Source organism: Trachurus japonicus, chromosome 11, assembly GCF_045865225.1.
Source record: "Trachurus japonicus isolate A0001 chromosome 11, Traja_1.0".
Lineage (NCBI taxonomy): Eukaryota > Metazoa > Chordata > Actinopteri > Carangiformes > Carangidae > Trachurus > Trachurus japonicus.
In genome coordinates, this window is record NC_140917.1 from 19,325,684 (window position 1) to 19,351,132 (window position 25,449).

The 25,449-nt window shown below is 39.9% G+C and overlaps 1 protein-coding gene across 9 annotated transcripts in view; it reads right to left on the reverse strand.

The window, feature by feature from the left end:
- Positions 1-5,052: 5,052 nt before the first annotated feature.
- Positions 5,053-25,449, reverse strand: part of LOC146978668 (ras/Rap GTPase-activating protein SynGAP-like) — a 34,017-nt gene continuing 13,620 nt past the window's right edge. For 3 of the 9 annotated variants that reach the window (XM_085791510.1, XM_085791517.1, XM_085791511.1), the window contains 15 exons: positions 22,967-23,120; positions 22,420-22,518; positions 22,040-22,300; positions 21,612-21,947; positions 21,287-21,431; positions 20,447-20,591; positions 19,599-19,835; positions 18,901-19,102; positions 17,919-18,109; positions 16,281-16,485; positions 14,419-14,997; positions 10,285-10,920; positions 9,615-9,776; positions 8,665-8,876; positions 6,523-6,990 (listed from right to left, as the gene is read on the reverse strand). In XM_085791510.1, coding sequence (XP_085647636.1) covers positions 6,711-6,990; positions 8,665-8,876; positions 9,615-9,776; positions 10,285-10,920; positions 14,419-14,997; positions 16,281-16,485; positions 17,919-18,109; positions 18,901-19,102; positions 19,599-19,835; positions 20,447-20,591; positions 21,287-21,431; positions 21,612-21,947; positions 22,040-22,300; positions 22,420-22,518; positions 22,967-23,120 — 3,844 coding nt within the window. In that variant the 3' untranslated portion in view covers positions 6,523-6,710. Of the gene's footprint in view, positions 5,180-6,522; positions 6,991-8,664; positions 8,877-9,614; positions 9,777-10,284; positions 10,921-14,418; positions 14,998-16,280; positions 16,486-17,918; positions 18,110-18,900; positions 19,103-19,598; positions 19,836-20,446; positions 20,592-21,286; positions 21,432-21,611; positions 21,948-22,039; positions 22,301-22,419; positions 22,519-22,966; positions 23,121-25,449 lie in introns of those variants that run through there. The other 6 variants (XM_085791512.1, XM_085791513.1, XM_085791516.1 and 3 more) reach the window with 5 other exon arrangements.

Consider the following 25,449-nt stretch of genomic DNA (forward strand, 5'->3'; position numbering starts at 1 on the left):
ACTGTTATTGCAGATGTTGTTATTGATATGTAGCAAGCTGATACTGGTCAGCAGCTGTCTTAGCAGAGCTTTTATTTTTGGGCCATTCTGGGGCAGCAGAAAAAGCTGAAACCAAAACACATTGCATTTTAAAAGGATATATGGCAAATGTGTTAACAAACTGAGGCATATATTTACACATGGACCATGAAGCAACACTTGCAGTAATTTGGTGTGTGTTTCCTGCAATTTAATGTAGCTCAGTTTTTAGTGTCTGCCAACTCCTAAGAGAAATATGTGACTCTGTGGCTGCTGATTGCTCTGTTATGTCCGCCAGACACTGAATGTGCCATGCTTGCCATTTGCTGCTAAGTGCAGGTAGTGTAAAGTGGGTTTATCTGAGCTTTTTGCTTCAAACAGCTGCTTGGTGCTGAAAATATGGCTAATGAGACCGGTGAGAATAAACCAGTAAAGTTGATTAGCAGTAAGCTACAAGAGCCGAAAAAGGCATTGCAGATATAAAGGGAGCTGCAGAATTGGGCGATAATTCTCAGTGGGTTCATCACTATGCACAAGAATTCAACATACTGTTAATATAAAAATATCAATTAGTGCAGATTTAATGTTTCTAAAACCAAATGAAGTTCACGTCTTAAACCTGTGAGATCAAGACAGGCGACCTTCACCTCTTGATTTGTAATCCACTAATGTTCTTTGTTGCACTGCAACACTCAGAAAATGAACCCCAGGCTGTAGTAATAATAAAAATTCCTCTTGCCACAGCCACATTTCCATCTTTTCTAATTGAATTTCTTCAATCAATCTCCGATGAATCCAAAGAAAGCTTTACTTTAGATATTACTTTCACTCCTCAAAGAATCCAATGAAAGGCTTGTTCAAATATGAGCCTATATAAAACCCAATGTACAGTCAGATTTGAAAAAGCAGCTAGAGTAGCTCACTTACAATAAAAGATCTTCAATTAGGGATTTATTAATTTATTTAAATCACTCGGAAAAAATCACCTGAAAAATGAATACATTCCCTTTGTTCAAACAAAACAAATCATATCAATCAAGTATACTTACACTAATAATAATCATTACAAGCGCAATCATACCTACAATAACTACCATTGTAAATAAAACTACCAACATTAAACATCCACCATACAACATCAGGGGGGACTGGAGGGTATGGCTTATCCATGGGGGCATGGCTTATTTCAAAAGAAATGTCAAGTAAATTAAGGTATTACATCCAGTAGGCCTAATTCAAGTCAGAGACCCCACTAACTAATATATTTGTGACACAGTAGATCAATTGTGCAGAATAATAGCTGCCAAGAAAAATACTTTGTTTCATTCCTAAATGCTATACATCCATTTTTAGAAACATAAATATGTTGATTGATGTTATATACCCTTTTTCAAAATATACAAGATATCTCATTTCATTTGTTAGGTCCTGCTTTAGCTGCAGCAAAGGCAGCAGTTACTCTTCTCCGTCGGGTCTATAAAGGTTCATACATCCTCTAAAATGTCATGACTCTGTAAACATAAAGCACTTCTGCAATAGTAACTTCAATAATATTTCTTACCAAGTTTTATTACAGTGGAGCATTTGTCACATTTTTTATGTTTGGACCAAGAAGCAAAACTCTTGTTCCCTTTTTTAATGCAACATATAATACAAAACGAAAAGGTGTAACTATTTATCAGATGAGATATCAGGATCAAACCAAAATAAAAGGTTATTAGTTGCCTTACAGACGCCTCATTTCAAATGTGCTTTTTCAAATGTATCAACTTTAATGCTCAGATGCCGAAGATTGTGTCTTAACATTTTAGCATCAGAGATATTAAAAGATGTCTCTGTGTTCCTTCTAACACCTGAGAGTCTGATGAATACCTGGAACACAATCAGTCAGTCTCATTTCATAATTAAAAGGAGATTTATATGAATGAAATGTAATGGTAATGGCACTTAAATACAATAGTAAACAGGACAAACTTCAGAAATGGCCCTGTAATGGCAAAAGGTTTATATTTGAAATCTTAAAACAGCAATGAACAAGCAACCGAAAAACTCAAAACCTGACTTTGCAGCAGGTTATAAATAAAAATTAAAATATTTTTTCTTAGCATTGTCTCTTAAATAAATACATATTTTCCAGCCATGTGGAATAAAGTATCCTCTCAGGTTGTGGTATAAAGTGGAGTAAGGATCCTTGATTCCAGCAGAGACGGGAGATGAGAGGGCATGATTTCAGAGGTAGCACACTGTACCACTGCAGCTAACACAGAGAACATTTCAATTATACATGGGTATGTCTTTAAAAATAATTTTCCTCAATTTGTGGATTGCAGCTTCACGTACAATGAAAAACAGAAGTGCATCTTAAATGTTTCAAAATACTGTATTGCAATGCAGGCCAAATAAACAAACGCATATTTTAAAAGATGACTTAAAACTGCAATCCAGTATTCTTGAAAGCACCACTGCTATTTTGGTTTCACAACACAGGCGAGATATTTTGAGAATTTTTCGTATTGTTTCATCTCAAACAGAAGTGTGCTATGCTGGGAAATTATTCAGCTCTCATCCCATGAACACAGTCACATCATAGCACTATAGTTTCTGGATTGCAGCATTAAGAGTTATAATATATAAGAATCAGTGTTTACCACACGTTCAGCATGCCTGAAGGCCTACCCTTGATTTGAATACATTTTACATATAAGAATAGATATACATTAAGCTATTTTATACATTTCTGGTAACATAAACATATAATTTTGTATCATTGATATTTATCTTGAAAGAAAATGTCTTTTTAAAGGCAAGAGGTTAAGATAAATTATATCAACCATGAAATTCATAATATAAATGATTCTGACTAACATACAGGGTTAACCAACACACTGCTTATTATTTCATCACCTGACTACAAAAAAAGGACATTTTATATACAAAGTGTACAAGTTCTTTTGTATTGGCATTGTTATTTTGGGCCCTGTGGCACAGACTGTAAGGCAGTCAAGTCCTATGCACATATACTACATATCCCTGTGTGGAAACTCTTTATTGTTCGGGTGTTTTCACTGTGTCTCTGCTTTGTGTTCGTCTGCGATTTCAGTCCCATCAGAACTTTCATGTTGTATAATGCAAAAGGCTGAATGCCACCCTCTTCTGGAAAAACTAAAGAGTCAGCAGGTTGGATAAAAAAAAAGAAAAAAAAGATGCCTTCCAATAAGAAAGCCATGTCAAAGTTTGTTTTTGTTTTTTTGTACATTAGATTAATATCTGACAGCAAACTGACTTACTCGTCCCGGCGTTTAAAAAGCACATGCAGAACTGTTGCACATCTATGCTTCAGAAACATTAAACACAACAGATGAGTAATTCACTACTCGTGATAATATGATTTGTTTCCAGTTGCACATTATGTTTATAATCGTAGATATTAAAATGTATCTATATAGCACTTTTTTGAATCAATGTTACAAAGTGCTCCGCAACAAAATTAACATGAACAAAAGAAAAAATACCAGGCATGAAGGGCTGAGAGGCGAAAGGCCTTGATTTGATCACTCATCAGATTGATTACCATGATTTGTTTCCACCCCCACACCCCGATAAAGTTGGTTCAAATTGCAGCAGGAGAGAGGGAGATTGATTCGATGAGACAAACTACATCTGGAGGCGGTCTGGCTTCCTGCTAGCTTAAGAAAGCTTAGCAAAAAAAAGACACATAGAAGCAGTAGCTGGGAAATCTTCCCTCACAAAAAGTGATTCAGAAATGAATGACGGTCGTTAGTCACATGGCATGACCTCTTTAGCACTTTAGCTCATTTGCATATTGAGATCCAAGACGACGATGATGATACTTCTTAATACCAGGGATAAAGTCTAAAGAATAGATCCAGATACACATCACCTTTTAAGTGTACTGTAAATGGGAATGGGTCAAGTTGTCCTGCATTTCCCACAATGCAACCACTCTCTTTTTTAATTAGATCTTCCTCTGAGGTTTTACAGACTTTACACAGTTTCTAATGCACCTTTCATTCATCAATTTTTGTTGTCTCCAAGAGCAAGCCTGACGTTACAAAGCTCGTCCACAGCCACTGAAGACATTTTTATCCATATGATGATGAGAAAACTAACCTTTAAAAATCCCCCTTTTATCTATATTAAGTTTATGTTTCCACCTGTTTATGAAGCACTTTGTATCACTGTTTTGAAATGTCATATATAGATATAGATATATATTGTCATTATTATTACAGTGAACAAAAAACATTTTAATCTCAGATTGTTTTTGTAAAATATTTTCATTATTAAAGAATTTAAGAAATACCTCCTCTATACACTGAATTTCAAAACTGTAGAATTCAGATTGTGCTTAAAGCAGTTATAATGACCAACGTTGATGGTAGGACTTGTTTGGCATCTATTTAAGTAGGATGGCTGTACTATAACGGATGCACAAAAGATGCGAAAAATCATAACGATAACCACCTCTGGGAAGTGGAAGTATTTTTGCAGTGAGACAATGTTACTATATGATTTCATCAGAATCAAATGGTAACATACAGTAGGTCTTTGCTTGGGCCCCGCATCTGAGGATCATAGATGGAAAATGATTTAATAACATGCTTGTTGCTCGTCACAGGCGTCATCATGAGGGGATATGTGCTTGTAAAAGCCTTTTCTATACATTGTGTCTGCAGCCACTAAACTGAGAAGCAGGTGTGTTGCTTGTAGCAGGGAAAAATCAAGGCTCCATCTTCATCCTCAGTGTTTTACATGTATATCTTCTGATTAAATAAAGAAACTCATTAGGTTCAGTATTGCCGTTATTGTGGCATTGGCTTATATTTCAATCAACATGTGTAGAAGATTCGCCCACACATGTTGGTCCTCACGCTAAACTGATTGTCAAGTTCTGGTACAGGCAAAGTTTGAGTATGTGCAAAGATTTTTTTTGTTTAGTTTTTTTTTTTTTTTTTTTTAAAGAATATGATGGGATGAAGCTTCCAGTAAGTCCTGCTGGATCCACTGCAGAGCTTTGTTTTCATGGGGTTTTTGTAGAGGATGTGAATCAGTCTTCTTACACTCGAATGACCGTCATGAACTCTGGTCACTTTGGAACTGGCAGTCAGGATCCTGGGTGGCCATAGCCCTGGCTGATAGACTGAAGGGAGAGAAAACAGTCGAAATTACTTCTTATCTCCATTTATAGCTTCATGAGGGCGCAGGCTTAAAGGAATAGGTCAACGTTTTGGGTTGAATGGGTATTCATTTTCTCACTGAGAGCTAGAAGGGAAAATGAATACCGCTCTCATGTCTGTGGGACAGAGAGCCAGCAGCCTATTAGCTTAGCACAAAGACTGGAAGCAGGAGGAAACGGCTGCCCTGGCTCTATCTGAACAGGTAATTTACCATTTTTAGGGAAGGGTTTTTGTGATATTTCTTGGCTGAGAGCCACTGCCCGGCAACCAGCAGAGACTCCAGGAAGTCTTTGCTCCTGGCCAATAATAGTCAACTGCATAACTCCCTCTAAAATTGTTAAATTGTCATTTTCACACCTTGGTTTTGTACAGATTAAACAACCCAGATATAACATGTTAATCAATGAGCTTCAGAGGTGCTGTTGGGCAGATTTTGTTATCTCTACTTCCAGTCTTTGTGCTGTAAGCGACTGGCTGCTGACTGTAGCTTTATATTTACAGTACGCACACGTGAGAGTGATATTAATCTTCTCATCTAACTCTTTGCTCAAGAAAGTGAATCAAAAAAAGATTGTAAATTCTCAAAATCGTAATTCTCTTTTTTCTGTCTTTGGGAAAGAACTGTTCGTGCTTGCATGGGGTAATTAACGGGACTCTCCCACTCTGAAGGAATAGCAGTTCTCAACACTTAATTTTATTCCTCTTGTGCTCCAGGCACTGCAACATTCAATATGAGAGTGTGTGTTTATCTCTTAGCAGTGACTTTGAGCCAGAGAGGACGGCTTACAAACTAATCCTGCTCACTAGACTCAAATTTGAAGTTGCAGAGCTTGAGATCTGTCTTCATCACACATTCATTTGTTAAATAAGTCTGGTGTAAAACAATTACCAGACCAAGTAGAAAACATTTCTATAAATGGATTGATTTTTTTTTTCCAAGAGGCATTTTTTTCTGTTTTCTTTTCATATTGAGGGCTGCAAAGGAGGTGACAGTGAGTTATTTCAGCTCAAACGAAAACACACACGCGCGTCTAACATTAGCTGTGACACAACGATTCCCTCAGCGACTCTTAACCCTCAAACATCTGTGAGGACTGACCAAAATGTCCTCGCAGTGATGGTTTTTAACCAAAATTTGTCCGCACAAACACAGAAAAACATGTACACACACTACGCAGCCTCTTCACCTGCGTCACAATCCAGCCTACATAGAGCAGCATTCATGAGGCTGTGCCTTGAAGAATTACTGTGACGCTGCTGATGACTCACAGTCAAGGTTTTTTTTTAATGACGAATGCATTCTGTGGTATAATAAATATCTATTTGTGTGGCACTGGCTTATATTTTGGTTTCAGTGCCGAAGACGTGCTATTCCTTCACAGAATCATCTTAGATTAACCTCTGCACGTAGATTTAAGCTCTCGCATTTTAGGAGCAGCGTTGCGTTTTACACTCTGCCCTCAGACGTGTGCAGTAAAATGGTGAAATGTTGTTTCAGGTGTGACATAAACGTACTTTTGAAAAGATGGGAACAGGTGAAGTGCATGAAAGCTGCAAGCCCCCCCTCCCACCCCCCATACCCTCCCCCTGCACTGGCTTTGGCAAATGCTCTGGATATGATGTAAGAATGATGCAAAGTGTTTTAGGACATGACTGGTTTAGCGAATAGGGATGATAAAAGATGTAGACACAGGCACAAACCTGGTCTGTGAGGATTCGAGGCTTAATATCAGGAATGGCACCCCCTCTCAGCTCATCTTCCACAGCCATGAGTCTGACAACAGGGAAATAGAAACAAACATACCGGTTGAGAGGAATAGAACTACGAAGCCGGTGTTCTCCAAAGTTACTGTAGGATTATGTGGCCATATGATGATATTAAGGTCTTGACATGATCCTGCTATCCTCTGAGCATCCTGAGGCTGAATATGAACTCCCTTCAGGACAGTCAAGATAGTTCAAATTCAGCTGTTCAGTGAAAACGTGCGCGAGTGTGTGCAGGATAGTGAAGTGTGCACCCATCTGCTATATCTGGATTCAGAGTAAATAGAGTGTAAGAGTATTTGTTAACCGAAGGAGCTGTTGTACCAAATGAGATGAGATGTGCAGTTATACGAAACCTTGGCTTTAAGAAAATTTGATATGGGGCAATAAACATTTCATTGAGTAGCAGTGTGTGTATATATCTCCTTTAAATAAATGTAGCTGCAATCAGAATGAGGCTGGCTTGGTTTCCTCTGCCTTCATGATGAAGTTACTGAAATAAAAATGTGTGTTTCGTATGAAGTGTGAGCCCACTGGGTGTGCTTTTCGGTAGTCATGACATTCAAATGAGCTACATTTAAAGAAATAGTTCAACATTGTGGGAAATAACATGCTTATTTGCTTCAGTTTGTGTGTTCATGGTTCTCTGAGGAGGTTTTCAACCACAGGTGGCGCTGTGGTATGCAGCAGGCTTTCTTGTTGGTTTTCTGAACTGAATTTCCACAAAACCTGCATAAGAAATGCAAGTTATTGTGCATTTCCATCTGCTTTTATTTTGCAGTATTACAAGTTGGGGTCACATCAGGATAAACACCTGCAGGCACCAATTTGCCAGGTGCCATTTAACCACGGAGCAAGATGTTGTAAATAAAAGAGCACTGAACCTCAGATTGATGAAAACAAAGTAAAAAAAAATGTGATGAAAATATGGTGTTTGTATTTCATTCATGTTTTCTTTTTAGCCTTTTCTTTCTACTGCACATTATTGCATCACACTTTTATTGACACACCAACCATTTTAGAGTCAAAACTTAAAGATGGAGCCAAAGCCAGGAGGTGACTATTAACACCACTGAAATCCACTAATTAATATGTTGTACCTCATTTATTTAATCCAAAGAAAACTAGAAATGTAAAACCAGTAGCCAGTGGCACCTGGCTCCACTATATGAAAGTGGTATCTACTTCTCTTAGCAAGAAAGCAAATAAGCATATTGAATATTGAACTATCACTTTAAAATCAGATTCATATGACACAAATCAAGTTCTTTTCCAGTGGGAAAACTTGAGTTCACACCCAAAACATTTCTCTTAATGGAGAGCAGTGAAGCTGGTCACTGCCCTTACTTTGCCGTTATTTTCCCCATAGCTGTGTTTAGTTACTTCTATGTATTGTTTCCTTGTAGCACTCAAATGTGTTTTACAGCTGTAGTCCATTAGTTGTTACTCTTTCAAGTAACAGTAAAGATGGTTTGTGATATTGTGTTGAACTGCTGCTGTTGGAGCAGGTCACATGATCGTAAGAAGCAGAAACAGACTGTTGAGTGTCTCTGTGGTAAATGCACCACTTCAGATTCATCACGCTCAGCTACATAGCTGGATATAATCATGATATGGGGCATAATTTCATATAAAAATCCAGCCTAATTTCTGCCAGCTCTTGTTCAACCTTCACACTAATCACCTGCTGATGATGCCTTTGATTTGAGAGTCCTTCTCCACTTGCTGCTGCTTCAGGCGGCGCTCGCTGTCCTCCAGGCGGTTCTGATACTGCTGCAGGATCTTGCTTGTCTGCTGTTCCTGCGACATGAGTCTCTGCTCGTATTCTTCAAGCTTGCGATGAGACATCTTCAGCCGTTCTTTCAGGGAATGTATCTCCTCTTCGTACTCTTTTACCTGAGAGATGAAGGAAATAAAGTGACATCGGGTTATTTGTGTCTCGGATTCTGCAGCGTTCTTGAATGATGAGTGATGAGTGATTTGTATCAGCACAGACACCACAGATGGTTGCGAAGTAGCGAGCGCAGACGCATTGTGCTGGCCTTGAAGTTTCAATGTAATAAGCACCACACACAGTAGGAATCCATTTCTAATATAGACGCCAGTGTGGGAGTTATTCCTCATAGGAAACAAACTCTGTTAAAGCTCCACTACAGCATAATGACAGAATCAGTAGAACAGTCGCCTCAATGCAGGTGAGATACAGTTTTACAGGTTTGATATGGGTCTGCTAATTGAATGTTTGTTGAAATATTCATGCAGTAAATAATATAGGGGTGTAACTAATAACCAGTTTATTAGTTAACTGTTAACTGTTAACTGTAATACTATCGTTTTCAAATTCAGCAGTGTGTGCATTGTATTTCCAATGAAAATGTACTGATCTGGAAAACAGATGTTTAATGACTTATACTTTAGATGCCTGAAAGAGTCACCAGATAATGTTTGAGTTTCCTTTTTTAGCGTAGTTTTCACTTTAAATAGTGTCATATGTACTTTGAAGAAATTACACAAACATGCACACACAGTCTAGAAATACAGTTGCCTTTTTTTAGCCCAGTGCTGCAGGAAGGAAGTGAGTGTACTTCACACACAAAAAAAGGGGTGGGCAAAAGCACTAGTAAATGTACTAACCCTCTCTAATCGTGACTCATCCATGCTCTTGGAGTACTCTTTCAGCTGACCCTCACGGTCCGGCCGCAGGCTCTCGATGTCAGCGGAGAGATGAGGCATGTTGGACACCCAGGCCACTGTTCGCTCATTGAGCGCCGGGGTGCTCAAGGTCGACTGAGAACCCTGGAACAACAGAGCAGATCAGTCATGACTTTAGTAAATGTCTTCATAGTGAATTGAAGTGAGATTTTAAGTCTCTTCTCTCACTTCATGTCACATATAAACTGAGGTAGGAATTCTCATCTTTATATAGCAAAAATATCTTCATCCCTGATCAATTTCAAGTCAGACTGAAAGCCTTTCTGATATACCCCCACACCCACAATCATTTTACACTTATACATACTCATAATTTTATTTAAACTCTTTTGTTATAATAAGGCACTTGTATTGCTTTTTTGTTGTTGTTGTTGTTGATGAATTGTTTTTTGAATCCTTGCATATTTTTCAGGGAGGTATTTTGTATAAGCCCATATGGGGTTTTTAAACCTCTCCCACATTTACTATTCTTGTTTCATTTCTTTTTTTGTAATTGTACTTGATTTTTATGGTGCAAATATAAAAAACATAAAGAAAAACAAGAATGATTTTGGAGCACCTCATTAAATCAAAGGTTTCAAATTGGACTCACCTGTTTATTGGCACCTGGCTTGAGCAAATGTTGCTGTGGAGGCTGCAGCTGGGACGATTGAGGCTTCTTGGTGCTTTTTGTTGGAGTGTCTGTTGACTCCTCTCCAACTGCCGACGGACCCTGGTTCTCTTTGGCGGAGCTGGTCTGGTACGGGAGCCCGGGAGCTGGACTGTCCGTCACCGACAGCTGCGCATCCTGTTGTTGCAGCTGTTGTTGCAGCTGTTGTTGCAGCTGTTGTTGCAGCTGTTGTTGCAACTGCTGCTGCTGCTGTTGTTGCTGCTGCTGTTGCTGCTGCTGTTGCTGTTGTTGCTGTTGCTGTTGTTGCTGCTGCTGTTGCTGCTGCTGCTGTTGTTGTTGTGTCGACTGCTGAGAATGACGCTGTTTCGGCTGACTGCCACTGAAATTAGTGTCAGAGGAGTCGAGGAGGAGGTTCCTGCTCTGCGGGCGAACCTTTGGAGGGGTGGCGGTAGCTGGAGTGTTGATGGACCGCTGAGACTTGAGGTGTTGTGGTGGGGCCATGGACGACTGCCGAACAGGATGCACCGTGGTGGGAGGTGTCGCCAAAGATGCAGGGGTGCCCGTCCCAGTGGGTGTTTGAGATGTGACTCCCATTAGGTGCTGCTGCTGGAGAGACTCCTGAGAGGAAAGAATAATAATGATAAAAAAGAAATTATCAAGAAAATTAAGGAAGCTTAATTTCATTTACTGAGATCACTTTCTAATTACTTCCTTAATTGAATGTACTCAATAGCACTTTTTGTAGAATTGAAAATATCCATCTTTGATGGCCCTGGTTTCCAGTGAGGTGTGAATATGAGTGTGTGCGTCCTGTTCGTCGCTACATATCAGCCCTGTTATGGACTGGTGACTTTCCCAGGGTGCACTCCGCCCTCACCCTATGTCAGCTGGGATTGGCTCCAGCCCCCAGTGACCCTGCATGCATTAGCAGTATAGCCAGTGGATGGATGAAAATTCGCACACTATTTTATCCTATTTTCTACCAGATTTACTTTTTTTTCATAAACACAACTGATTCTCTCTGAATAATTCAAAAGATGCTATAACCACAAAATATATATCACTCATCCAGTGACATGGATGGACAGACAGATGGACAGACAGATGGGAGGGTGGATGATCAGCAAAGCAAGTTTATGGATGTATGGCACCTTCAAACGATGAGTGTTTGACAGTGTTTTATATGAGACATCAACACAAGAAAAAAAATGTTTAAGATAAAATTGCAGCAAAAAAAGTTAAATAAGAGAATTGTCAGGTCTCTGCTGTGCTCATCCTCTTTCCCCCTGTGTCTCCTCTGCCTTGTGTGTCTGTGTGATGGTGTCACTCTCTTTGCATGGGTGTGGTGAAGCACTGCGAGTTTGTTACACATGCAGCTAATCTCATGCAGCTCAGCAGGAAAACCCTGGTCTTCACCTCACTCTTCAGCTGTGAACTTCTCTCGTGAACTTTGAACCCCTGTTCCCTGGCTAAGTGTCCCTGCTCCCCTGGACGTCCCTTGTTATCTGTTGTTGTTTGGGCAATAAACTTTTTTTTTTAACTTGGCTGTTCAAGTGTGTGAATCTGCTCGGGGGTCCAACCAGAAAACTCAAACGTAAAGAATAAATGTTACAAATCAACAACAATGCAGTAGTGCAGCTCCAAATGTGATTGAATAAAAGGTCATGTCAAATATAAAGTTTTTGAGTTTGAGCAGAAGTGCCAAATCCTGATCCACTCTGAGCTCTCAGTGCCAGAGCAGAATGAATACATAGGTGATGATATTAAAGTACCAAGTCTCAACTTTAATGTATGTAGATTTACACCAATGTAGAAAGAATTGTTTGTCCATATACTTACTGTCAGGACAGACTGGATGGACAGACGGATGGATTGACAGGTAGATGGTACATAAATAATGCATAAAGCACTGTCCTGATGATAACACCATCTGTATCAATAAAACAAGAGGCTCTTATGATGTTTGTTCCATTAAGGCCCACGCAGCAGGACGGAAATAGCTTGAGACCAACATGACAGTATCATTAAATGCTGTAATTTTACACAGACATGCTGTAGTAAACTTATCAGATCAACAGCCCGTGACTGCACCATCAAGTCGACACTAAAAAAGATCAGCTCGGATCTCGTTTGATGGAACAGCTCTTAATGAAACCAAGTGAGTTCAGTTCAGGTTTGTAAGCTTGAACTGAACTTTAAGTGTCGGTTGAACATCTCTAAGTCTGATCTGACTACATAATACAATGATATATCAGCAGTTACAACACTTTTTTCTGCCCTATTGACCGACAGTGAGTTTCCAGCCCTATTGAAACAAGGACGCACAGGATGATAGTCAAGCACCCTACACAGTTCAGCAGAGGAGGCGAGTGAATGATCAGGCTTCAGTGTGTTGTCTGTAGCATAACAAGTGTCTCGCAAAAGTGCCCTCACATTACTGTTGGATTTGCATATTCTGCTGCACAGGAGTGGTAAACATTTCCCATTTTGTTTGCATCTGATGAACTGCAGGGGTTAATCTGAACGCAGCAGCTGATGCAGACATTTTTGTTGCCCAGTCGAGATGTTAAATGAATAATATAGCAATGGCCAAAAGTATGTTGTGTAATTTGGTTTGGAATTAGAAAATAAGATCTCCGGGGTCTTATTAACAAAACTGAGAAAATGAATTTTTGGCTGTGACAGTTCTTATCGCAATGTTTAAAGATCTATGAATGCTAATTAGACAAAATATTGTGTTGAATTTGGGAGCTCTAAAGGAAGAAAAGGGTATCCACAGTGATATTTACAACATATGAAACTTCTTTTGAATAATGTTACTGTTATTTGCTGGAAATTGTAAATTTTACATATCTCACTGATCCACTCAAATTTCAAGGGATTTGGTTAATAATGGACGAGTTGTTTCTTAGATAGCATTCGTTTCTCACATCTAGTGAAAAGAATAACTCAGACTAAATAACCAAAAAGACTCAAGAGAACTAAAAACAGCCTGTTACTGAAAATTATTTTAGTCTTTAACAGGGAATCTTGAAGTGTACAGCAGGCACACATAAATTACACTGCATGTTTAGCAATGTACTATACAAAGACTGTTGCTGCAGTTGATGAATGACATCTTAATGTACAATGAATGTCATTCAGCAGATCAGTAAACAGGCTTTTTGACATACATTCAAATAAAATGTCATGTTAATTGCTGATTATTATATAATCTATATTGAGGAGGCATGTGCCTGTATGAAGCCTGTAATTTTAGCTGTATCATGCCAAAAGTAACAAATGTTATGTTGATGCCTCCAAACATTAACTTTAACTGTTTGATGTAAATAATCCGACACCATATCTCAGCCCAAACTGAATAACTATGGGAGACATGTTGGACCAGCTCAGTGTCTCTTTGAATTACATCCATATTGGACAATTCTGCACCTCATGGTTTAATGTGCAGAGCCAACAGTGTGTGCCAGCACAGTGAGCGGTGTGCCCTTTAGGTAGTCAGGCAGAAAGTAAGGGTGTAGAAGTCAGAGCGGTGAATGGACATATGCCACATCTGACTGGAGTTCATGTCCCATCACAGAGCTGGAATTCAATTTCCCTTTTTTTTCTATATTCACTGTCTCCTTCATGGTTAATATATCGGTTGTAAATACTGGCATTTACAAGTTGTGATATTTGTTGTCAGGAAATAAAAGCGCTGCAACTAAACTTGAATTCTGGCAGTAGGGTTGTTGAGATGTTGCCCTCCACCACCAGCATCATCAAAACACATAAAGAGGGAACATATTTCAGAGGAATGTGGTACCATAACTTTAACTATAATAAAGTTCCTGAGATTGAAGAATCGATGGCAAGGAGCACTTCAACATTTCTGGAGGCCTCTGTAGCTGAAACTCTGAGACATTTCATTCTGGTTTGTTCCTTTAATTTGTCACTTATGTCACAAATTGTGATTTTATTTTTATCTATAATGTTGTTGCCTCATTGGACTGCATGCCCTATGTTGATTACATATGTCATTTCGATTTTATGTTTATTATCTGAAGGTCCTGAAAGAGAAAATGACTGTTGCATATTTTCTTCCTTAATGTGTGAAGGAAGGTGAGAGGTACCTACCTGCACCTGCAGTGACAGCTGGTGCCAGGCGTAGTCGTTGCTCTGATTCTGCCGGGTGAAATCATCACTGTAACTGTGTGAGTGGACAATGCTGGGCTGCACCAGACTGCTCTGTGACCGCAGGGCGGACAAGTCCTCGCTGCGGGAGAAAGCACTGTTGCCAAAGGCGGGTTGATAGTCATGGTGGCCATTCTCAGGCTCAGGGGCGAGGAGGAGAGGAGGGGGAGGCTGCTGAGACTGAGCTGGGGAGTTCTGGGCAGCCAGATGGAATAGTGGGTTCTGGAAAGACAAGGGGAAGTGCATGGCCGCTGCCGCTTGCTGTTGCTGTTGGGAGATGGATTCGGTCGGCCCCCCGATGTGGCCCATCTGGCTCAGCCTCAAACCAGAGCCCGATGAGCCCGGCGGCATATGCCCTCCCATACGAAGAGGACCGCCAAGGTTCCCGAAGCTGTGGCCGAGGCCGGCGATGGAGGCTTGAGAGGAGGTGAGCATGTCTCCCACGGAGTTCAGGTTGGAGATGCTGTTCATACGGGAGTCCTGAAGGTCCATCATAGAGACACTTTTATTCACACTGTGGACCTGAGACACACAGGAAGAACATTTGTTGTAGTTTCAATTTGATCACATCTACAAAGTTCTGCATCATTCATGACAAAAGAAAACTGTTCGTCTCACAATGAAACAGTAAAATGAAACACTAGCTTTCTTTATCAAATGTAGCAGACGTCCCTAGTCTGGCATCAGTCATAAGCTATTAAAAGAATTTGGAAAAAGGAAATTCAGAGTTTATGGACTCAAAAGGTCTGTTTCGTGTCTGGAGATAGTTTAATTGCATGAGGGCAGGAAGATAGAAGATCTCTCTTTCAAAACACAGACCACAGCTTTTTAAACATCACAGTGATAGATGACCAGCTCCAGAGGACCCACTAAATGGACACAAGGCAAAATGGGAGTAAACGACCAAAATCTCCACAGGAAGCTCATTCGATGACAATAAAAACATCATCTCTGACGGATATTTAACTGTTGCTTCCCCGGGGAACGTAACATTAAAGTCAGAAGTACTCATCACCACATACAGTATACACCCACCCACCCGCACACAGACACACTAATGTTTCCCCCTGTTTAGATAACACTCATAAATCACAAGCCACCTTCCTAAAGCTTTCTAACATGTGATTTCATTTTTTCAATCCCACATCTGTGACTGCATCAGTGCAGTCCATATTGCTTTTACATAATTAACTTCAATCCCCCAGTTTTATATCCTATAATCTGTTAAATGAAGAGCTCCAAGTAATTCAAAAACAAAGACTGCAATCAAAACTAAGAGCTCAACTCAAGCCTATAATACTGTGATACCAAAGTCATATCAGACTCACATGCCTCATTTTAATAATCACTTTATAATGTAAAGATGTTAGCTGGTTGTTTATCATACTATTTAAAAATGTATGCATTTCTCCTCTGAGGTATCAAACACATTCACAACACTGTAGTACAGTGTTTTTCAACCTTAGGGTCGGGATCCCATGTGGGGTCACCTGAAATGTCTAGGAATTGATAAAAAAAATTACTAATAAAAATATTTTTGTAACTGATTATTATTCTTTTTTACATTATGATTAAAAACACCACACACAATCTTAAACAACTGTATTCTATACTTTCACTTTCTTGAATATAAATCGTGTTCAAATAAAATGCAGAATATATCAAAAATCAAAAATATCTGAGCTGGCGCATCTTGATTGACGGGGTCGCCAGAAATTTGTGATGTCAAAATAGGGTCACGAGCCAAAAAAAGGTTGGGAACCACTGCTGTAGTACGTTGTATAGTGAACCACTTGACATCGTACCTTTGGATCAGGCTCAGTAATGTCCGAGCTGCTTGTGCAGTACGCAGGGCTGGATCGAGCCAGCGGTGGACGCGTGACGTAGAAAACTTCCCTCGACGAGCGAAGGTCTCGTTCTGCGTGACGCCGCATGTTCAGATTGGACGACAGGGATTCCACAGCTGACACTCCCGTGGTAGGGGACGGCAGGCGAGAGATGTCTATTGAACTGCAGAAACAAGAGAGAGAGAGACGTCACATCTCTGGGCTACAAGCTTACAGATCTTTAATTCTTTTCATTTCCTGTGGAGAGAAACAAGTGTTAAGCGTAGAATAGGTGCAAAAGGTAAACTAGTCTTCTGTCCAATGTTTTCACACTAGGTTGAGATATTTTAGGCCTTTCGGCTAGTAAACAGTAGAGAGATGGCACAAAAAACGGACTCCTAGTATCAGTTTTTGTCTTAATCAATGGGTAAAGCTACAGAAAGAATTAGAGATTAGAGACGTTTAGCTTTTTCCAATCCCTCATATGGGGTCACGACCCCCCGGTTAGGTTGGGAAACATACAAAATATATATCTATATATAATCGGAGAATGAAGCTAAGGAAACTCTAGCTTGTTAATTGTTATGAATTAAAAACTGCCGGGTGCTCTACCCTCTTTAATATTTTATACACTAAGCGGTTCATTTTAAAACAATCAACAGATTAAATGATAATGAAAATCATTAGTGCTGGCGCCTTAAATAAAGTAAGCATGGGAAGAGCAGTGTGCAAGATTGATTCTATGCGCTCATGTCTATAAGATTTAATGGTACGCAAACACAACATGTCTTATTGTATCAAGGTTGCGTAATGAAACACGGAAACCCAGTGAGAGGAAGGCGTCACCCCCTCCTGTCAGTCACTCGTAGCCTGATCCCTCTGGGGTTAGAGCGGGGAGGAATGGCAGGTGTGTCATTCTTTGTGTTGGTTTGAATTTCCATACGTTTGATCTCTGTCCTTTCACACCTGCCTGCAGCACAGTTAAGTCATTCTCACTCAATTACATGTTTATTTCTCCAGATTCTGTTCCCAGCAGACAACTGCTTGGTGGGAGGGACCTGTAATAGTAAACACAAAATAGCTGCTTGCGGAGTCCTTTGATATTAGCTCTGTTATTACTCTTACTTAAAGAGTTCTTATTCAAACAAGCTGTATGCCGCTGTCAGCAGTCTCTTGACAATAGCAGAGTACTGACGTGAATGAAAACACAGAGGAGAGGGGTTTGGGAACAGATGGTGTTATGGATTGATAGAACACTTAGAAAGCCTTAAGAGCTGCATTAGCATTAGCATTATGTGCTTGTGCACTCTCATTTATTTCGAGCTGTTGAATTCTCAATTATTGTGTATTCTTGGTCTTTTTGTGTGTCACTGTTAATTACACCCATGTGAAACTGTGATTCCCATGTTAATGTAAAACACATGCGTATTTGCAGTCATGAGCTTTTTCATTTGTCTTGATAAAAGCACAGCAGAGATCAAGCCACCATTCAAATGTAAAACTGTCATCATAATCTACTGTCATGAAAAGCACACAGTTTGCGAAGATGCAATAAACAACAACGGTAGTAATAATTATGATAATACTAATTAAATTAAGGAAAGAACGAGGAGATACCTGTTTAAGTCACGCATCATAAGGCTTTGGAAGTCAGAGGACATTAGACGATTGAACGATGGTCGTGAGAAGAGTCTGTCCTTCGGTCGCTCTGGCTGGTGATTTGAAGGCATGTGGAGCTGTGGGTTCCTCAAGGCCACGCTGATGTCATTCAGCAGCCGTGGGAGGGGTCCCAGTTTAAGAATAGCATCCTAAAACACGGAGACATTGATACAAATCAAGAGATCCTGCGTTTCCTTTGCTCACATGTCATGTGTGCCAGGGTTCACGACCTTTTGGGGGAACCACAGAGCCACTTTGTTAAGCATTTGACCAGAATAAAGGTCAACTCAAAGGCCCAACTCATTGTGAAATAAAATCAAAGTGAAAATAAACATTTGACTTTATAACTTTGAATCAGGCTCAGTGATCAAAAGTCAGCATAGATATTATGAGTATGGTATGGTATCCAATCAGTATTCAGTATAAGTATATTATCTTATTTTAGAGAAGAAGTTGGATCAGGGCATTTCTGAAATCATTATTCAGTGGTTTTTGCAGAGCCATCTCGTTTCTTTGCCTGGAAGCAAATGTTACATGGTCTGGTGCCCGACCATTCACCCAGAGGTTGGGAACATCTGCTATGTACTGTACTGTATGACTCACTTCATTATTCATGAAATTCAAATGACAGAGGAAAAAAAACACATAATATTATATAACCTTTGACACAGTTCAGGACAGACCATAAAGTATTTCTAACTTGCTTTATGCTACAACTACAGTGAAGCTTCATTAAATTAACAATGCAAGCAGAGTTAAATATTAAAGTACTAACTCCATCTCTGTTTTCAGAGTCCAAAAAATATTCATTGTGCTAGACAGAAAATGAAAGAACCTAATTTCCCGGCCCTCCATTTCCCACACTCTTCAGAGTGAGAGCGAAATCATATTAAATGTTTAATCTAAACCTTCTAGTCATTTATCTGGTTATTGCACCTACCTTGCTAAGCTGGCCCATGACTTCCCACAGTAAGCTGTGGAGCATGGACAGCTCTCTGCCCAGGTCAATGTAGCCTTCAAACCCCCCAGCGTTTCCTCCAGCGTCCATGTTGGAAATCTCATAAAGAAACTGCTGCATTGAGTCCCACTCCATGTCCAGGAACTCGTTCATGAAATACATGTATTCCTCCTTGGGTCCAAATCTGTGTGACAGGACACGTGAAGACAAAGAACAGCAGATTTGTGGCTCTAATGTTTACTGAAAACATGCAGAAGCTCAGGATTAAACTTGTTACACCTTCATTTTAACTGTTTTAGCATTTTTTGGACCTTAACTTCACTGTACTCACCTTCAGTTAATAAGACAGCTGACGATACACATTATAATACCTCAGGACACCAAAAGTAATGCATTATTTTACCCAATGTTCCTGAAGTCTTTTAAATTACCCAAAAACTTTTGATGTCTTAATAACAGCTGCCTGTTAAAGTCGGCAGAATTCTTTTTTAATATCATAAAAGAATGACAACAGAGAGTGAAGGTAAGAACAAATGGGTCGCAGCTGAAAGGTTCGGCAGTTTGACAGTTTATATCCATCAAAACGGCAACAGTCTGTTTCATCAGTGTCTGCATTTCTAAAGATGTACAGAAACAAATGTAAAGCTGAGGTAAGAGGGCAGGTGGTGAGGGAGACTCACTTGCTGAAGCTGGCCAGGTTCTGCATCACCTTGGCTATGAGAGTGAGCGTGCGGGACGTGCGTTCAGCGGGGTACTCCTGCATTAGGTTGAACAGGGAGGGGGACATGATGGCTGGGCACATGAAGCGAAGGAACAGGGAGGAGCTGATGAGGCTGTCAGCGAGATCCTCTCTTCCGCGCTCAGCACATCTGGCTCTCCATGAGGCGAAAACTTCCTTCAGCTCCCGGGGAAATATGCTGAAACAAGAACATGGTTTTATTACCCACTGTCGAGATAAAAACTCAGCAGCTCAACCAGACGAATTCAGCAAAGTCAAGGGACTGAAGCATATGGAAAATTACTGGACCATACGATGCTCAGAATGAAAAACATTTATAAAACCGTTTTTGGAGACATTAAGATGCTGATTTTACTAAAATATCAATGGAAAACATCTAAGTCGTGAAAGATGTGCTTGTTTAGTTATTTCTCTTTGAATATGAGAGCTTGTAAAAAGGAATATGAATGTTACTACTGTATGGCAAATGTTTGGTCAATTTGAAAGATGATGAATGAAGTAACAACTGTAACCTGACAGGAGATGTTTTTATCCTGTAGTCAAAAATAACAAGGCATGAATTTTTCTTTTCGATTCAAAAGTATTTTTGTTGATTCTCTGGAATTTCTTTCGAATAAATAATTTCTTTTCGTTTTTTAAATATATATTCATTTCTTCCCCTTGTTAAAAAATGGTTCACTGTCTCTACGTAAATCTATAATGAAGCAGCCCTTTAAATGACTTTTGTCCTTCTGTTGGCAGGGAGGTGTGAGTGACTGCATAATGAAGCAGGCTGACAGAGGAACTGACCAGAGAGAGTTGATAATCTTGCAGAGAAGCAGCTCGCAGCACATACGAAGGTTGGCTTGGTGGTCGGCGAGGACTGACGGCGGGACACGCATGGGGTCCACTTCACAGTTCTCCTCAGACTCATATAAGGCTCGAATGAAGTCACCTGAAAGTTGTAGATCAGACACTCATTATAGATAGATAGATAGATAGATAGATAGATAGATAGATAGATAGATAGATAGATAGATAGATAGATAGATAGATAGATAGATAGATAGATAGATAGATAGATAGATAGATAGATAGATAGAAACAAAGAAAGAATGTGTGAAGCACTAGAAAACTTAAATACCTTGCATACATTAGTTCCTGTGAAAGCATCACCTGATAAATATTCATAGGAGGCTTATAAGTAGGTTACAACTGTCTGTGATAATAATTACTAGTGAATATCAGTAAAGCTAAAAATAATAGTGAGCCTGTCAATGATCAAGGTCACTTGGTTTTCTAAAGAACAAGCTCCTGTAATTTGCTGGTGGCTAAAAAAGCTATCCATAAAAAAAAAAACAGCAGTCATTAGATGGGCCAAGGAGAAAACTATCACTACAAACCTATAAAATCACACAGATAAGATAAAGATGTGCAGTGGTAAACAATGGCTGCATAAATGGTACAAAATTAATTAATTAATAAAAAAAATGTATTTGATGTTGTAGAATGCTATTTCTAAAAAATCTAAAAACTCTAGACAGTGTCAATGTTGACTCCATTATGGTTGAACAAAATATATTGCTGTACTTGAGCGTCATTCAGTCAGAAGGAAATAAGAAACGCAGTGATATGATATGCAGTTTTTACCTATAGCATCCTTGAGGTATCTGTGACCTATCAGTTTGAGGTACTCTTCCACAGCCTTAGTGGCGAGCGTGTTCTCCCGAAAGATCAAGTGCTCACGGTCCATGAATCGATCCACCTCACACATCGCCATGTCGGAGAGGAACTCCTGCGAAAACATCACATTTCAAGTTTTTTAAAAATGTGCAGGAAAAGGAAGGACACTTTTTTCAATGGAAAGCACACTTTCCACAGAAATATAACATCTTGCCATGTCGAGGAGTCAAATGATTGTTAACATTGCTGATTTGTGTAAAAACGGCATGCAGTCAAGTGACCTCTTGTTTACCTTTGTCTTCCCTGTGCTTTGAAGAATGTGCACCAGAGCAAAGGCCACCTCCTCTTTGCTTTTCACACTCAGCAGCGGCTCCAGAACTGCACACAGTGTTCGGTAGTTGTTGGTAATGTATTCAGCAAACTCCTTGTACAGCTCCATGGGGAGGATGTTCATTGTCTGATAGCGAGACTTAACGCGCAATGAGGCGTTGATGACTTTGGCGCTTCCAACACCACCGCTTTTGGCCAAAACACTGGATTGTATCACCGGGTACCACTGCTCCACAAACTGCCGGCCCGTGATGCTGGAGATGGGGATGCTGACAAGGCCAAGGTATGTGCTTTTTTCCTACGTGACAAACCAATCAATATTTTTGCATGATCATTTTTTAACTCTATTTGCTGTTAAAAAGCTTATTTTTACTGACTCACTTTCTTTACCTTGCGTCTTTTTTTGTCTGTTTCCTTGTAGAGGTGCAGGCGAAGGCTACGAATGGTAGGCAAATTGTTGAATTCAAAATGCTCGCCCCAGAAGACGGTGTCGGTCCGGGGTTTGCTGGTGGTGCGTGCATACAGCATGTCGTCCAGACACAGCTCACAATAGTAGCGTTTCTTAGCTGGAAGGTCTCGAGCTTCAATGATCCACAACTTGAGCACATTGTCAACCCGCCTGCTGTTGTCCTTGAATTGAAACGAAGAATTCTGTTACTGGATAATAACAGTCCTTATTTACATCTGTCCGTAATGTTACAAATAACAGGTTGTCGAGGGTTTGGATAGAAAAAATTCTGACAGAAAGCAAAAACATTTATTGTATCTACCTTGTTAGGTTTGACAGCTCGTTGCAGATTCTCAATCCACTTGTCTCTTTCTGAAGCCGAGCGACAGGCAAAACATTTTGTCCCTGAACTGGTGGTCACCTTCAGACACAAAATACAGTTTTATCATATTTGTAAATACGTAAAAAAAATTTTAAAAAAATAAAAGATGTTTTCTCAATATATGAATGAATCTGTAGTTCAGAAATTGTCTGAAATGCTGAAAAATTACCATCACAGTTTCCAGCATGTTTAGAGCTTGGAACGTTTTAGCACTTCTGCTTAAGTAAAAGATGTGAATTGAATAATCAACTGAATTGTTTCAGCACTAATTCCCTAGACCACCAGGTCGCCTCATTTCTCTGATTTTCAAGAGAGGTGTAAAGTGGCTTCGTAGTGACACATGAACTATATTTATATCTAAAAACATTTTCACACATAAAATTGATTTGATCTATCCACGATATAAATATAATTTAAAAAAAAGAAATCCTGTAGTCGGTGGGAGAGACTCTGGTTAAAGGGTGAAAGGTGGAACAACTCAACGCACCTCAAAGCAGTACTCTTGTCCTAAAATGCTAGAATGGACAGGTTTGATTATGGCCTCTTCATCCAAAACTAGGTCCAAAGCCTCCGCGGCACTGCTAGGAGAAAGTAGGGACTCATGGGAGTGGGATTCTTTGAAGCTTTGCATCAAGCGAGTCCTGGTGAGAGACGAAGAACAAGTGGAGATTTATTTACAACCCATATTTAAATCGGTGTTTTCGTATAATTAAAAAATGAGTCACCACAGCAGAGGAATGTATGAGTCACTCCTGCAATTTTGGTATGATTTCTGTGATCTGATCCTTTTATAACGAGTCTATGAAAAAGTTAAGACTTCCAGATTTTCAAATCTGGTGTTTGTAATCTGTTGATCGGCTCCCGTGACTCACTGTATGTGAGGAAACAGACCACAGTGTTTCAGATTGCAATGCTCTCTGGAAATGCAAACCTTTTTATTTTTATACACCTAGATTTTAAATTGCTAATGTAATGTTTGTCACACTTGGCAGGAATATTGTAATGCATATGAAAATGCACAGAGCATTAGGACTAATCGTGAGGTAACCTTTAGAAGAGGGAGGCTCCATCAAGGGAGAGAGAAAAGTGTTGGTGGAAGTGGAAGCCGGAAGGTGAGTGATTGCTGTTTCTCAGGTGAAGTAAGGTCAGTGGGCCAAATGGAAAAAAAAATTGAGGAAGGAAATCTTTTTCTGAAGGGTTATGGGAAAAGGAGGCAAACCGAATTAAATCCATTATCGGAACAACTTGAGTGTGTGTGTGTGTGTGTGTGTGTGTGTGTGTGTTGCCATCTCAGCCAGTGAGTGGGTGCATGCCCTTTTGGTTCAGCTGTAGCTTTTCAGGCTAAGGTGCAGCAAATAGAGACTGAATGTGAACCAGTAAATTGATTTGCTGGCTGGTGGAGCTACAAAACACAGAGGGGGAAGTTCCAGCTCTGCAGGGAAAAATACAGAGCTCCAGCTGGTCATTTTAGATTTAAAAGGATCTTGGCCAGAGTTAGATGAGAACATTGATGTATCTCATTCCTCTACCTACTCTGAATGAGAAGCTAGAGTCAGCAGCTAGTTAGCTTAGCATAAAAACTAGAGGTAGTTAGGAAGTTAAGCCCACAAATGAACATGTTATATTTGATTTATGCAATTAAAAAAAAAAAGTGTAGAAGAATTTACCATTTTACAGGCAGTTGTCTCAGATTGTGTTTACAGTCTTCATATTCAGCTCAGCTAACTAGCTCCTGGCAATTGTTTCATATTTAATAAACAAATAAGAGCGGAATTAAACTTCCCATCTAACTCTCAGCAAGAAAGTGAACTAGTGTAATTCCCTTCACAATTTCTGAAATTAGTTTTGAATCCTCATGACATTTGCTTTGAACATTAGAGAGAAAATACAAAGCGAGGAGAAAGACGCGCAGAAACGAGTCAAAGGCAAAATGATAAAACACACGATAACTACAAATGACAAGCAGTAATGTGAGGCCATATTCACAGCAAATCATCTACTTTAAGGAGATGACGGTGCCATCGCAGGATCCAGCAGCAGCACATGAAAAATGCTTTGGTAAACCGAGTTGGCAGCAGAGGTGGAGCAGCTGCGTTGGAAAGCTAGAGTGTGAAGTTGGACGCAGAGGGTTTATAGCAAAGTCAACTTAACACTACCAAGTGAATTAAGCGCGTGTGGGCAGAGCTCAAAGCAGGCAGTGAAGGCAGCTGTCTGCAGCAGCGGTGGCAGCCGGTGAATGGCCGTGGTTGGAGGGGATGGCACACTGACTGAGGCAGAGTCACTTTAACCCCTAAGCAAGTCTCCACCTCCTCCAGTGCTGCCTCCACAGAAACCCCCTGGGCTCTGCATTATCCTCTGCATTTTAGAATGAAGATCTTTACATCCTTTGCTTTAAAGGGATAGTTCAACATTTTGGCAATTTGGCAAATAATGTAACGTTACGAGACAGAGTTGTTTTCGAGGCAAATGCAGAGACTGCTTGCTGAAAAACTGTCCCCGACGGGAACGTGCATCAGCGGTTTTGCATGAATTTGTCTCTAAAACATCTCTGTCTCATAACGTTCCATTATTATCTCATAGCGTGGTGAATGTGCAGGTCACAACTTTTACATGAGAGTGTTTTGGAGTTGTTGAAGTGTGTATTTGATGAGTTTGATGAGGGAAAACAATAAATCCCATTAGCCTCCGTAGCGTAGCTCGTTCTAAAAATAGCTTGCACCGACAATTTGCCAAAATGTTGAACTATCCCTTTAACAACGTATTCCACATCTCTGGGCGTCGGACATCCTCACCTGCCCTGAAACTATCCATTACACATCTCCTGTGGCGAGAGGAAAGTGTACTGTCAGCATAACATTTTCTGTCTCCTTCTCTGTGTCTGTGCCATATGTGCATCTGTCGTGGCTGGATTGTGTGAAGACTGCATAAAATTTTGATCACAATGCAAGTGAGATTCCTCTGGGATGTGAC